Source organism: Oryctolagus cuniculus, chromosome 8, assembly GCF_964237555.1.
Source record: "Oryctolagus cuniculus chromosome 8, mOryCun1.1, whole genome shotgun sequence".
Lineage (NCBI taxonomy): Eukaryota > Metazoa > Chordata > Mammalia > Lagomorpha > Leporidae > Oryctolagus > Oryctolagus cuniculus.
In genome coordinates this window covers 19,241,755-19,255,312 of record NC_091439.1, presented here as the reverse complement: position 1 = coordinate 19,255,312, position 13,558 = coordinate 19,241,755, and the positions used below count along the sequence as shown (strand labels likewise).

At 46.0% G+C, this 13,558-nt stretch overlaps 1 protein-coding gene across 16 annotated transcripts in view; it reads left to right on the top strand.

Moving 5' to 3' along the window:
* Positions 1–13,558, top strand: part of SMAD1 (SMAD family member 1) — an 86,201-nt gene that overhangs the window by 59,542 nt on the left and 13,101 nt on the right. For 8 of the 16 annotated variants that reach the window (XM_008267390.4, XM_070047472.1, XM_070047471.1 and 5 more), the window contains exons 3-5: positions 5,711–5,968; positions 8,113–8,229; positions 12,360–12,581. In XM_008267390.4, the coding sequence (XP_008265612.1) occupies positions 5,711–5,968; positions 8,113–8,229; positions 12,360–12,581 (597 nt within the window). The remainder of the gene's footprint in view (positions 1–5,710; positions 5,969–8,112; positions 8,230–12,359; positions 12,582–13,558) is intronic. The other 8 variants (XM_070047474.1, XM_070047473.1, XM_051820038.2 and 5 more) reach the window with 2 other exon arrangements.

The window sequence follows — 13,558 nt, the reverse complement described above, 5'->3', positions numbered from 1 at the left end:
AATGTAAATGGGCTTAACTCATCTATTAAATATTTTTCAAATTGGTTCATAACTCAAAACCGCACTCCATGCTATATTGAAAAGATCTGTCCCTTCCTTCAAAAAGTGATTAGGGGGCTAAAAATAAAAGAAATAGTAATGGTATTACAGGGAAATGGAAATGGAAAACAGGGGCTTTGGTTTTCAGCCAAAAAACATTAACACAGAGAATACTTTATGATGAACATATATGCGACATATATGCACCAAATAACATGGCAACTTCCTGTATAAAATGGAGACTAAAGAATATGGCAGGAAAAGTAAGATATACACAAATAATAGGAAGTTGAACACACAAGTCTAAACAGAAGATAAGTCATGTAGTGGGAAAAACATAGATAATTGTCAGAGATTGGCAAACTCTGATGGGCCAAATCCATTGTATCACCTGTTTTTGTGAACATATGTATGTTCATATTCATATTTTTATATATATAAATATTTATTCATTTATTTATTTGAGAAAAAGAGAGATCTTCCATCCATTGGTTCACTTCCCAGTTAGCTGGATCAATCCAAGCCAGGAGTCAGGAGCTTCTCCACGTCTCTCACATGGGTTCAGAGGCCCAAGCACTTGAGCCATCTTCTACTGCTTTCCCAGGCCATTAGCAGGGAGCTGGATTGGAAGTGGAGCAGCCAGGACACGAACTGACGCCCATATGGGATGCCTGCACAGCAGATAAGAGCTTAACCTATGATGCCACAGCGCCAGCCCCATGTATATTTAAGATTTATTTATTTATTCAAAAGAGTTACACAGAGAAAGGGAGAGACAGAAAGAGAGCTCTCTTCCATGTGCTGTTTCATTCCTTAGATGGCCAAAATGGCCAGGGCTGGACCAGGCCAAAGCCAAGAGCCAGGAGCTTCTTCCAGGTCTAACACACGGTGGCAGGGTCCTAAGGACTTGGGCCATCTTCTGCTGCTTTTCCCAGGCCATTAACAGGGAGCCTGATGGGATGTGGAACAGCTGGGACAGGAAGCAGCACCCATATGGGACGGTGGCATTGTAGGCTGCGACTGAAGGCGAGACTTTACTCGCTGAGTCACAACACCAGCCTTTAAGCAGTGCTTTTAAATACAACCATATCCATTATTCATTTGTTTATTTATCAGCTGTGGCATAAAGTTCATCAAAAGTTGAATGATTGTGAAAGACCAAGAACCAGATAATTTAATCAAGGCGGAGGAAAGGTAGAGGGGCCAGCTGTGGCACAGTGACAGCCCATATTGGTGCACTGATTTGTGTCACAGCTACTCCTCTTCCAATCCAACTCCCTGCTGAATGTGCCTGGGAAGGCAGCAGAGGATGGCCTAAGCAGCAAGGCTGGGCCTCTGCTACCCATGTGGGAGACCAGGATGGGATTCCTGGCTCCTGCCTTGGCCTGGCCCAGCCCTAGCTGCTGCAGCTGTTTGGGGAGTAAACCAGCAGAACGAAGATCTCTCTGTCTCTGTCTCTGTCTCTGTCTCAGTCTCACTCTCATTCTCAACTCTTGTTCTGTCTCTGTGCCTTTCAAATAAAAAAGTAAATCTTTTTTTTAAAAGTGGAGACAAAGAAAAAAACACAAATATAAAACTTCAGGAGAGGATAATCACCATTGATATAGAGGGGGAAATTTTAATTATAAGATTGCATGGAATTTGTAAATAAATATGATATGTCAAAATCAATTTGAAAGCTAAGAAGAAAATCTAATTCATCAAAACTAACCTCAGTAAACAGAAAGCTTAAGCAAGAGCAATAGAGAAAGGAACTAATCCACAAGAAAGCATCAGTCCCAGAGCGTTTCACAGTGGGAGTTAGCCAAACCCTGAGAAACTATCCGGAAACAGGAGGTGTTTCAGAGCAGGCATTGATGATGTGAACGTTGCCTTGACACCTACACCTGATAGAGATAGCATACATACAGAGAAGAAATAGACCAGATCACTTAGGAGTACTGATGTAAAAATCCTAAAGAGTATTAGTGACCAGATGCTAACACTGCATTAAGAAAGAAGAACATCATGACCAAGCAGATTCAATGCCAGGAATGCAGGGATAACATTCACCACGTTAGTAGGTTTAAGAAGAAAAGTCATAATAGCATCCAAAAATGCTGAAAACGCCTCCGACAAAAATGTAACACCCCATTGCTAATAGAAACACTGAATTACAGGGATGGGAAGGTACTTCCCCAGCATAATGCATCTTAGTCCTAAAGCCAGCTTCTAACTGGGGGGAAACTAGAGGCATTCTCCCCGAAGTCAAGAAAGCGTGCTGTCTCCACCATGTGTATGTGTGCGTGCATGAGGCAGAGAGCTCCCAACTGCTGGTTCCTTCCCCAGATGGCTGCAACAGCCAGCACCAAACAAGGGAGCTGAGGACTCAATCCTGGTCTCCCATGTTGGGTGGCAGGAGCCCAGTCACTCGAGCCATCTGCTGCCCGCCATGTCCACATCAGTAGGAGCTGGAGTTGTGGACTGAGCCCAGACACGCTGATGTGGGATGCAGGCATGTTGACCTCTAGGCCTAGTGATGGCACCCAGAGCAGACTAATATAGACAACACCTAGAACACAAATAAACACGAATGTGGAGGGGTGAGTTTTTGGCACAGCAGTTAAAGGGCTGCTTGGGATACCCACATCCCATAGCAGAATCCCTGGTTCAAATCCCATCTCTACTTTTGAACCAGTTTTTTGCCAGTGTGTGTTCTGAGAGGCAGTAGATGATGGCTTAAGTGCCTGGGTCCTTGCCACATGTGTGGGAGACCCAAATGGAGTTCTGGGCTCCTGGCTTCAGCCTGGCCCAACCCCAGCTGTTGCAGGCATTCAGTGGATAAACCAGTGGATGGAAAATTCCCTCCCTTTCTCTCTCTTCTACCCATAATTCTGCCTTTCAAGTAGATGAAAAAAAATTAATTATAATAGCTGTATTTTACAAAGTGTCTGACTGAAACACAGTGGTACTGGGGCCACAGAGTGATAGAATGGGACAAAATATCTAAAAATAGGTCCAAACATTTATGGGACATTATGAGAAAAGTGGTGTATCCAATCACTAGGGCCAAGATGGGCTTTTTACTAAATTGCATTGGAGTAACTGGCTAACCATTTGGAGAAAACATAAAATGATTCCCTCATGCCATAAATAAAACTAAACTGCAAATGAACAAAAGTCTCAAATAAACTATGACACTTTATATGCGCTAGAAGAACACACCAATGAATTCCTCCTCACAGTATGGATGTGGGAGAAAGATTTCTCAGACTCAGGGTCCGTATAAAAGAAAATACTGATGCATGTGGCGCATGCGCTTCTGGGCATGAGCAGTTAAGTGGCACATTGAGAAGTGGTGTGTCAAGCTGCGGCAGCCAAAGAAGGGAGAATCCCTGTGACTGCAGGGTTTACAGGAATTGGACCATTTCATAGCAGGTTTGGGAATGTGGTTGCTGTTGGTGTCAACAGAACCTCTATCAAAAATTTTTCTGCAACAAAACAAAGGAGTTCATACTTCAGGTGACTACTGACAGATAGAAGTGGAAATTAATCGTGCTTTTAGCGGCTTAGTTTGGGCAGAGTCCATCATTCTCCTAAAAAATATTTATTATATTAAACATATTTATTTCTATAAGGTCAAAATGTAGGGAAATAAACAAACCTTACTGTTACAAGATTAAGAATTTAAGCTACAGCATAAAAATTTTTTAGACTTTCAAAAATCTATTTTTACTTAAAAAATTTTTAGCTCATAAGTAATAACCCACATGTTGAATACATTTTTTCCATAGAAATGATATAAATTATGGCTAGAGTTTCTGGGAAGCCTCAGAAAAATACCACTAAACATTGCTTCTTTAAAAAAAATTATCTGAGAAGTAGAGAGACAGATTGAGCTCCCACCCACTGATCACACACATACACACACACCCCACAACAGCGGCTGATGCCAGGAGCCAGGTCTCCTATTACTTGAGCCATCACCACGGCCTCCCAGGGTTTACATCAACAGGAAGCTGGAGCCAGGAGCCAGAGGTGGGAATTGAACCCAGGCACTCTGGGACACAGACGCCTTGACCACTAGCACAGGAGGTTGCTCCTAAACATCACTTCTTTCGGAAAAACACATTGTGATTCTAATAACTACAAAATAATGAGCAGCAAAAAACAAACAAACAAAAACCCCAGATTTTAAACCTCCTCTGTCCCGTGCAGCGTATAAAATGGGTTGTTTTTCTCTTCTTAGGAGGGGCCGCAGGAGCAGGAAGGATTTCCAAGCCTTTGTTAACTGGAGGAGCCATCTGGTGACCCTGGGGGGACACTGCGGCTCTGCCTCTGATGAGGGCTCTGTAATGACCACGAGCCAGCCCTTGCCTTCTAGGCTCTTTGTGTTTGTCATGGTTTTGCCTCAAGAGGCTCCTGAGGTCGGTGACCAGGCTGGTTAGGAACTCTTAGCCTCCTCTTGTGAAGAGCTTGCAGGAATGATAGGAGTGGTTCTCGACGGGCAGGGGCAGAGCCAGAGCGTGGGCTGTCTGACCTCTCTTCCCTGGCCAGCGGGGCCGGGGGCGGTGAGGGTAATCACTTGCAGATCCTGAGTAGAGATGTACATCAAGTCCTAGGACAGGTCACAGCATAAACTCCGTCTCGGAGAACAGCTCACTTTGTGGAACGAGCGATTTGGATTTTGGATTTTGTAGTGCTCCTTGTGCGAAGCTACCTCCAAAAGCGCGTTGAGGAATGGAATTGAAACAGATGTATTTCGGTGAACCAGAATTTCAAAGTTCATGCATAGGTTTTCCATAAAATGCATTTTCTTGTGAATTTTTTGAAGACCACTTGTATGCATGGGTTTCGAAGTTTTTTGTGCCCAAATTAACTTTCAATTCCATTTTCCATGAACTTTGTGAAGCGCCCTCTTATTTACCTGCCTCATTTCATTACCTGAGCTTCTTCTTGTTTTCAGGTGAGTTCACGTGTCAATTTAAAACACATGTGGTGAATAATTCATGTCATTCAAAAAATATAAACTTTTTTTAAAAAAGGCAGAGTTACAGAGAGAGAAGGGGAGACAGAGAGAGAGAGGTCTTCCATCTGCCGGTTCATTTCCCAGATGGCCACCAACAGCCAGGGCTGGGCCAGGCTGAAGCCAGGCGCCAGGAGTTTCATCCAGGTCGCCCACGTGGGTGCAGGGGCCCGAGCTCCTAGGCCATTAGCAGGGAACTGGATCAGCAGTGTAGCAGCCGGGACACAAACCAGCACCGGCACCACAGGTGGCAGCCTTACCCACTATACCACAGCACCGGCCCCAAGATATTAACTCTTACATGTAAAATGCTCTCAGCAGGGTTAGAAAATGGAATTTTCAGTAGTATTGTGTATTCTTCATTTGGCTTTTAATGAATGAAGAAAGAAAAAAAAAAATAGGGCGCCTTAACGTCTTTAACTGCAGCGGGTGTGTTTTGCTGACGGTCCTCGGTCCTCGGGCAGGCCCAGGCCATCGGGGAGGCAGAAGGGACTGCTCTCCAGGATAGGAAGGTGTTTTTATCCCAGCAGTGCTGTTGGGTGGGCAGCCGGCGGGGGTCCGGGGACTTTGTTGTCACTTAGGAGATGATGACTGCATGGCCGTGCAGTTACAGATTTCCACCCTTCTCACTTTGGTCTTTCTCGTGTTTTCTTTCCCTCTTCGCAGTTCTTCCTCCAGTGCTGGTTCCAAGACACAGCGAATATAATCCTCAGCACAGCCTCTTAGCTCAGTTCCGCAACCTGGGACAGAACGAGCCTCACATGCCACTCAACGCCACTTTCCCAGACTCGTTCCAGCAGCCCGGCAGCCACCCGTTTCCTCACTCTCCCAACAGCAGCTACCCCAACTCGCCCGGCGGCAGCAGCAGCACCTACCCTCACTCCCCCAGCAGCTCAGACCCAGGAAGCCCCTTCCAGATGCCAGGTGGGTTGGCAGGTCAGGGGCGATCTGACGGTGTCGCCGCATGCTCACAGGGACGCTGGCCCAGCCTGGAACACAGTGCACGGCGCTGTGCTCCGAGGCTCTGGGCCACGGCTTGCAGGCCAAGGCCTTGTGGCCAAGGCAGCCCACGTGCCGGCTTGTCAGGCCCAGAAGCTTGAACAGGCTGTAGTCGCCCCTCGTTTTTAACTTTGGAAACAGCTGCATCCTTCTGGGAGTGGCATAATTGGTGCAGTCTCTACTCTTGATGAAACACAGAAAAAGGGTGTGTTACACACATGTGCTCTTAGGAGAAGCGCGACCTTGGTTCACATCGTTTCTCACGTGGAAAAACGCCTGTTTTTCAGTACAGTCTCAGAAAAGATGTTTCCTGAGGGGTCACACACCCCCGCTTAATTTAATTCATTTAGACAGTGATGTAACCTCAAGAAACGTATGCTTCAGCAACAAAAGAATTGCAACAGAAGTGCTGGAAGCCATCTGCTTGGTGAATTCAGCATAGACGAGAAGCAGTTATCCTCTTGTTTTTTTGAAGGTATAGCTGATGGTGTAATGATGATCAGAATACGTTATCAACTAGGATATTATGTGTTTCCAAGGTTAATACGCAAGCATCTCAGGAAGAAAAGCATTAGTATAGATTCCTTGCCAATGGACCTGGAGACCAGTACTCTGAACAGAGGTATCCTTGACACCTGTTAGTATGGGAACTGGGCAGGCGTGTTCACTGGGCCCCAGGAAAGGCTCTGACGTGAACTGGAACTTACATCGGTGTTGGGCACTGCACTTGCAAAGCCGTCCGCGCTTTATCTTGCTCTCGCTTCGGTGTGCAGCTCTCACTCCTGTTTATTGTGAGGGTCCTTCTGCCGCACCGTTTCCTGTGTTTCTCAGTCCAGTGCTGTTTGGAAGGAGACAGGGAGACAGATTAGCGCCAGAAATCAAACTGGTATCGTCCCGTGCTTGCCTGCCCCCCACAGCCCCTCCCAGCCAGGTGAGGGCGTCCGTCTGGGAGGACAGCGAGCACGGGCAGCCCGCTGCGGGCCCCAGAATGCAGCTCGGCTTTCCATGTTTGTCCCCGGCTGTCGGGGATTATGGCACAGGTGAAGCAGATAGGAAATGTGGAAACCAGAGTGGTGAGGGGCGCGAGGAGGAACATGTGAGAAGAGCCGACGGCCAGCGGTCATCACGTGGTCACTCTTGGCGGTGCCTGTGCCACAGGTTGGCAGTGACATGGTCACCAGCGTTGGCAGAAGGTCGCCGGATCCAGGCTCAGAGGAGTCTCTCCGTCTGAGGAGAGGCCCAGTCAGCCTTTCGGCTGCAGGAGGAAGGGGAATTGAAAGCAGCTGCAGGATGGGCGTGAAGGGCACCCCGTTCAGGCTCCTGTGGTCCTGTCTCAGCTCTGTGAGTCATCGCCTGTCTGTGGCTGGACGGCGGGGAGCGTCGTGGAGCAGTCAGGGAGAACCCTGAGGAACTGCCGCGGGGTGGCGGCGGTGGCGGGCGCCCACAGCTGCGCTGGGCACTCTGGAGGACCTGCCCGTGCTGGCGCTCTGGAGCCCCTGCAGGCTCTGTCCTGTGTGCTAGAGGGACTCCCGGCAGTCTGGAGGAGCTTGTCTTTGGATCGCAAAGAATTGTGGGAAGTCTGTACCCTGTGTTTTGCATTAGGACAGCACAAGGCACGTGATTGTGCCCGCTGTTCCAGAAGCCACACCGTTTGCCCTCATGTGCCAGCTTCAGAAGAGGCATTCGGGAATTCTCAGTCGGAGATCGCTGTGATAAACAGCATGGTTTCAATGCTCTTGTGATCGTTTATAAAACGGCATGAAACTGGCTAGGCAGAAGTCTTCTAGAACTGGCATGGAGACTCCCCCCATCCCCGCACTGAACCTTTGCTGAAATGGGTAATAATTTTCAGCAGTTGCACATCAAGTCCAGCGTCTGTAGCATCTGCTTGTCTGTGATGTGGAGGTTGAAATGGTGACCTGACCTAAAGATTTCAGCACAGAGGAGAGTATGTTTTACGCAGGTGTGGGCTTAAAATTGTAGATGTGAAATAGATGAAATCTGTTCTCTCTGCATACATAAATAAATAACTCTTTTGAATAAGACATAATTCTTTGGAAACTTTGCAGCCGAAACGCCCCCACCTGCTTACCTGCCTCCCGAAGATGCCATGACCCAGGATGGTTCCCAACCAATGGACACAAATATGATGGCACCTTCACTGCCCTCGGATATCAACAGAGGAGGTAAAACGCAGCAGTCTACATCCTGTGTTAGAGTCTAATGCTTATCTGTCCAAGTGTTACTCTCACAGAATTTTTATTGGTCTTTAAGAAGGCTGCTATTTGAGAAAGAGCAGTGATAAGAGAAACACCATAGAAAGAATCCTTTGTATAACAAATTAGTCTTTTATTTAATGAACAAACACACTGATCCAACTAAGGAAGGTCTGGGTTTAATTGTGCTCCAGTTAGATCTCAGTACTTAGTCATCCTGAATTGGTGATGAAATGAATATTTTTAAATGGACAAAAGGAAGTTGAGAAGCTGTGAACACAGCCTGAAGTCGAGTTTTCACAGGTGATTTCCAGAATTGGAAGTTCATGTAACTGGGCTCTCCAAAAGGATTCTTTTGTAGTTAGACTAAACATTTGTAAGCCCTACCTGTGTGCTAGTCCTCGCCTATGTGTCGCTGCAGCAGGGACAAACTAAGCGCGTTTCTTTCTTTCTTCGCCGCTGTGTTTATTTCTGACTGTTACCATAAGCCGTGGGCCCCTCTTCCTCCTTTTACCCTGAAGAGTTTACAAGCAGAACTGAACATTTCCTGCGCTCTCCAGTAAAGGCTGGGTCTTCCTCTGCAGCTCTGTATCGCGCACGCTCGGCCGTCCCCAAGCAAGGGGGAGCCAGCCATCATTCTTCCAGGTGTGCAGTGGAGAAGGCTGAAGGAGCAGAGAGCTCCGGCAGATAAGTGAGGAGGCATCTCTGAGCGTCTGCAAGAAGCCGTGACCACGCTGGCGAACAAGACTGTCCCCGAGTAACCTTGCAGGGAGAAAAGTGCTTTCTTTGCTGGTACACTCAGCACATGGCATGAATCACTCAATTTGTAGAAAGCTTATGCAAATAGAAGGTAAATTGCACCCTAATTACTAGCTACAGAGATGCTTCACACAATTTGTGGAAAATGGAATTAAAAGTTATGGAGTTTTTTTTGTGGGGGGAGGTGCAAGAAAATTTTGAAATCCATCCATAGTTTTTTTTATAATATACATTTCCATGAACTTTTTGAAGATCCTGCATATGTGTGAATTCAAAAATTTTTGCAACAAAATAAACTTCTGATTGTTTTTGTATGGACTTCCTGAAGCCCCCTCATGTGTATTACTTCATTCTTAGCACTTTTTTTGTTAAAATAAGAGGTACCTGAGCGTTTGTCAGAGTTGGTTACATTATTGAAGCCCTTGGTATTTGATGAGGTCTGTAGATACTCTAGTGGTGGCTGTGTGTCATTGTGCATTTGTCCAATGTGGAGAGCCTCGTTGGGCCCTCGTGTCCAGCTGTGCACTTGGGGTGACAATGATGTACCAACATGGGCTCATTGATTGTAACAGGTATACCACTCCGATGGCAAATTCACTTGTGGGAGACAAGGAGACATGGAAAGTCTCCGTACCTCATGCTCAGTTTTGCTATGAACATAAAACTGCTGTAAAAAATGTTATTTTAAAAAAATGATGATGAATTGGAAGAACATTTCTTAGATGCACAGTATAATACATTAGATTGTATACCTATTTAATCAGTAAATTTTTTTTTTACTGGCTCCATATTTAATGGTTCCTGATCATCTGTAGAATATCCTCTCAGATATGGAATTATGAGCCAACAAAGATTCTTTTTTTTTTTTTTTTTTTTTTTTGACAGGCAGAGTGGACAGTGAGAGAGAGAGACAGAGAGAAAGGTCTTCCTTTGCCGTTGGTTCACCCTCCAATGGCCGCCGCGGCCGGCGCGCTGCGGCCGGCGCACCGCGCTGATCCGATGGCAGGAGCCAGGAGCCAGGTGCTTTTCCTGGTCTCCCATGGGGTGCAGGGCCCAAGCACTTGGGCCATCCTCCACTGCACTCCCTGGCCACAGCAGAGGGCTGGCCTGGAAGAGGGGCAACCGGGACAGAATCCGGCGCCCCGACCGGGACTAGAACCCGGTGTGCCGGCGCCGCTAGGCGGAGGATTAGCCTAGTGAGCCGCGGCGCCGGCTAAAGATTCTTTTTTAAATTAACTTTTTTTTATTTTAGAGGCAGACAGAGCTAGTTGACCATGCCCTGATTCACTCCCCATATGACCACAGTGGCTCTGAGCCGGGCCAGAACCAGGAATTCAATCCAGGTCTCCACAGTGGGTGGCAGGGCCCCAGGTTCTGGAGCCATTACCTGCTGCCTCCCAGGGTGCACATTAGCAGGAAGCTAGAATTGGAAGTGGAGCTGGACCTCCAAGCCAGGCGGTCCAGTATGGGATGTGGGTTTCCTAAGTAGTGTCCCAACTGCTGTGCCAAATTCTCTCCCCCTGAATAAAGATCTTGGGGAAGATAGCTCCTATTTTTCACATCTTTGGAATTTGTGTTTGAGGAGCAGGATAGCAGAAAGAGAATAGACATAGTACTAGCACACTTTTAAGAACGTGTTGAGCTTAAAATATCTGGTTTAAGCAAATAGACCTTTAAGATTCTTTTCTTCAAATAGCTTAGCATTTTTCACCACTAGAGTAAGTTTACAGTTGGTTAATATTTTCACGAGGAAGGAATGTTGAGCTGTGTTCTTTCTCTTTTGTTCTTGTGGTGTTCCTACAGCATGAGAGCATGGGCAAAGTACTGCCCACAGTCCAACTCACTATGCTGCTTGCTTTTGTAAATAAAGTTTTATTGGGACCCAGCTGTATTATCTACAGCTGCTTTTGTGCAGAGTTGAGTAGTTTTGACAAAGACCATATGGCCTGCAAAGCCTTTCTGGGCTTTTGTAGAAAAAGTTGTCAACCTCTGACCTGGATGAATAGTATTTTGAATAATCCCGATAAATGATGAAAGTTTTCTATTACTGATGTTGCCACCTTCTGTAAGATTTGGTGCTTATGAGTTAGTTACTAAAATTTCCTCTTCAGAATAGTGCAAAATCGTGGATGGTTGCTTAGTAAATAGGGAAAATAGTGCATGTTTTCAGCGAGCCTACTTAAGTGTTAAAGCAGCTAACATATGTGAGTTTCTTAATGAGCATTTTCCTTGTTTTCTTTTACAAATTCTAATGTGAAGTGTGTTTTAGTATTGGTGGAGGCTGATATTAGGAACATCAAGGTACTTCTTCCCCAGCAGTTACAGTCCACGCTTCTGATGTGGATTTTCTTTCATAGTTTCTTTTCTTTTCTTTCATTTTTAACGGTTGCACACTCAGGACTTCCTAAACCTCAGATCATTATATATTGGCCTGCTGGAGATACATGCCTTGTATTTCTGGAATCTCTAAAGCGGCAGTGCAAGAGGTTTTACTACAGAAGGAACTTATCTTTAAAACCTTTTAGCTGCAAATGTTTAGAAGCATGTTCTGTTTGGAGATTTGTTAGTCTTAAGAGATCTGACTTAACAAGCTGCATCCTGTCAGTAAAATTGGGTGATTTCCATTGTTGGCCCATTCTGGGAATGGAGAGACAAAACACACCTGCTCTGCTTGACTTACAGCAAATGTAAGGAAGTTAGCATGAAATCTGGATGAGAGAGAGATGATTCACTCGGTAAGAATGGCCAGCTGGCAAGATCGCTTGCTGAGTTTGAGAACTGGAGCAAAACTGGAGCTGTGGTCACTATTGGCTACTGAGTATGAAGTAAAGTAGCTTCTTCTTAATAATTACAAGCTGATCTTCATTGCTTTGAAAAGGCATAGGTATACTTAAGGCTTTGCCAAAAGTAATTCCTTTTCGTGCCAGCACCTTTGGCCTATTTCCTGTCTCCTGTTGTCCTGCTCTGACAAGTTTTGTTCCTTGTCACTTCTGCATTGACGGTGGTAAGCTGGGGTCTGTACTGGGGGTGCTTCCCATTTCTGCGTATTAAGGTGCAAATAGCTTATTGTTAGGATTCAGCAAATGCTGTTGCTCTGCTTGTGTACCTTGCATTTTGGTTGTCTGATCCTAACTGGAGGACGTTGCTTTCCAGTTAAACAAGGAGGCCACACTTACAATAAGAGGTACCTGCTTTACACATCATAGAAAAACTGCATAAGTTATAATAGCAATTGCTTTTCCATGTCTTCATTCCGTGATCCTGAGCCAGTTTTACAAGAGTTTCAGTTCTGAGAGCCTGAGGTGCAAACCTTGGTTGATACAACCATTTCTTTCTTGCAGATGTTCATGTAGTTGCTTATGAGGAACCAAAACACTGGTGCTCTATTGTCTACTATGAGCTCAACAACCGTGTGGGTGAGGCATTCCATGCCTCCTCCACGAGTGTGTTGGTGGATGGTTTCACTGATCCTTCCAACAATAAGAACCGTTTCTGCCTTGGGCTGCTCTCCAATGTTAACCGGAATTCCACTATTGAAAACACCAGGCGGCATATTGGAAAAGGTGAGTTTTCACTTCAACCTCTTCCAAATGTGTTTCCTATGTGGCCTGTTCCCCCAGAGCCCACGTGGTCATTACTGTTGCAAACTAATGTAGCAGACACCAGGTAATGTTCACTTGCTACATTTTGTAAATAGTTTTTAAATCAGTATTATCTGAAAGCTCTTCCAGGCAATGTGATTTTTCTGTTGTGCCAACTCAAATAGTATCGATTTGTTAGCTGAAATAGTAACTTGCCACTCTGGGGCACTATTGTATCTTTTTTTTTAAGATTTTATTGATTTATATGAGAGGTAGAGTTACAGACATTGAGAGGGAGAGACAGACAGAAAGGTCTTCCATCCGCTGGTTTACTCCCCAGATGGCCACAGTGGCCAGAGCTGAGCTGATCAGGAGCCAGAGCCCCTCCTGAATCTCCCACACAGGTGCAGGGGCCCAAGTACCCAGGCCATCTTGTACCACTTTCCAAGGTCATCAGCAGGGAGTTGGATCGGAAGTGGAGCAGCCGGGATTAGAACCGGCACCCGTATGAGATGCCAGTGCTGCAGGCGGAGGATTAACCTACTATACCACAGCACTGGCCTTATACTATTGTATGTTACGGTTTGCTGTGGAATAAAGTGGCTGTTAAAAAATTACCTTCTGGGGCACACATTTGTGGCACAGTGGGTTATGTCACCACTTTGGAGGTCCACATCCCCTATTGGGGTGCCTGGGTCAAATACCAGCTGCTGTGCACTTCCAGTCTGCCTTCTTGCTGATGTGCCTGGGAGGCAGTGGATGATGGCCTAAGTGGATTTCTGCCAGTCTCCTGGGAGACCTGGATGCAGTTCTAGGCTCCTAGCTTCTGCCTGGCCCAGTTCTGGCTGTTGCAGGCATTTGGAGAGTGAACCAACAGATATCTCTCTGTCTCTGTCTCTTTCAGTCACTCTGTCTTTTATTATTTATTTATTTAACAGGTAGAGTTATAGTCAGTGAGA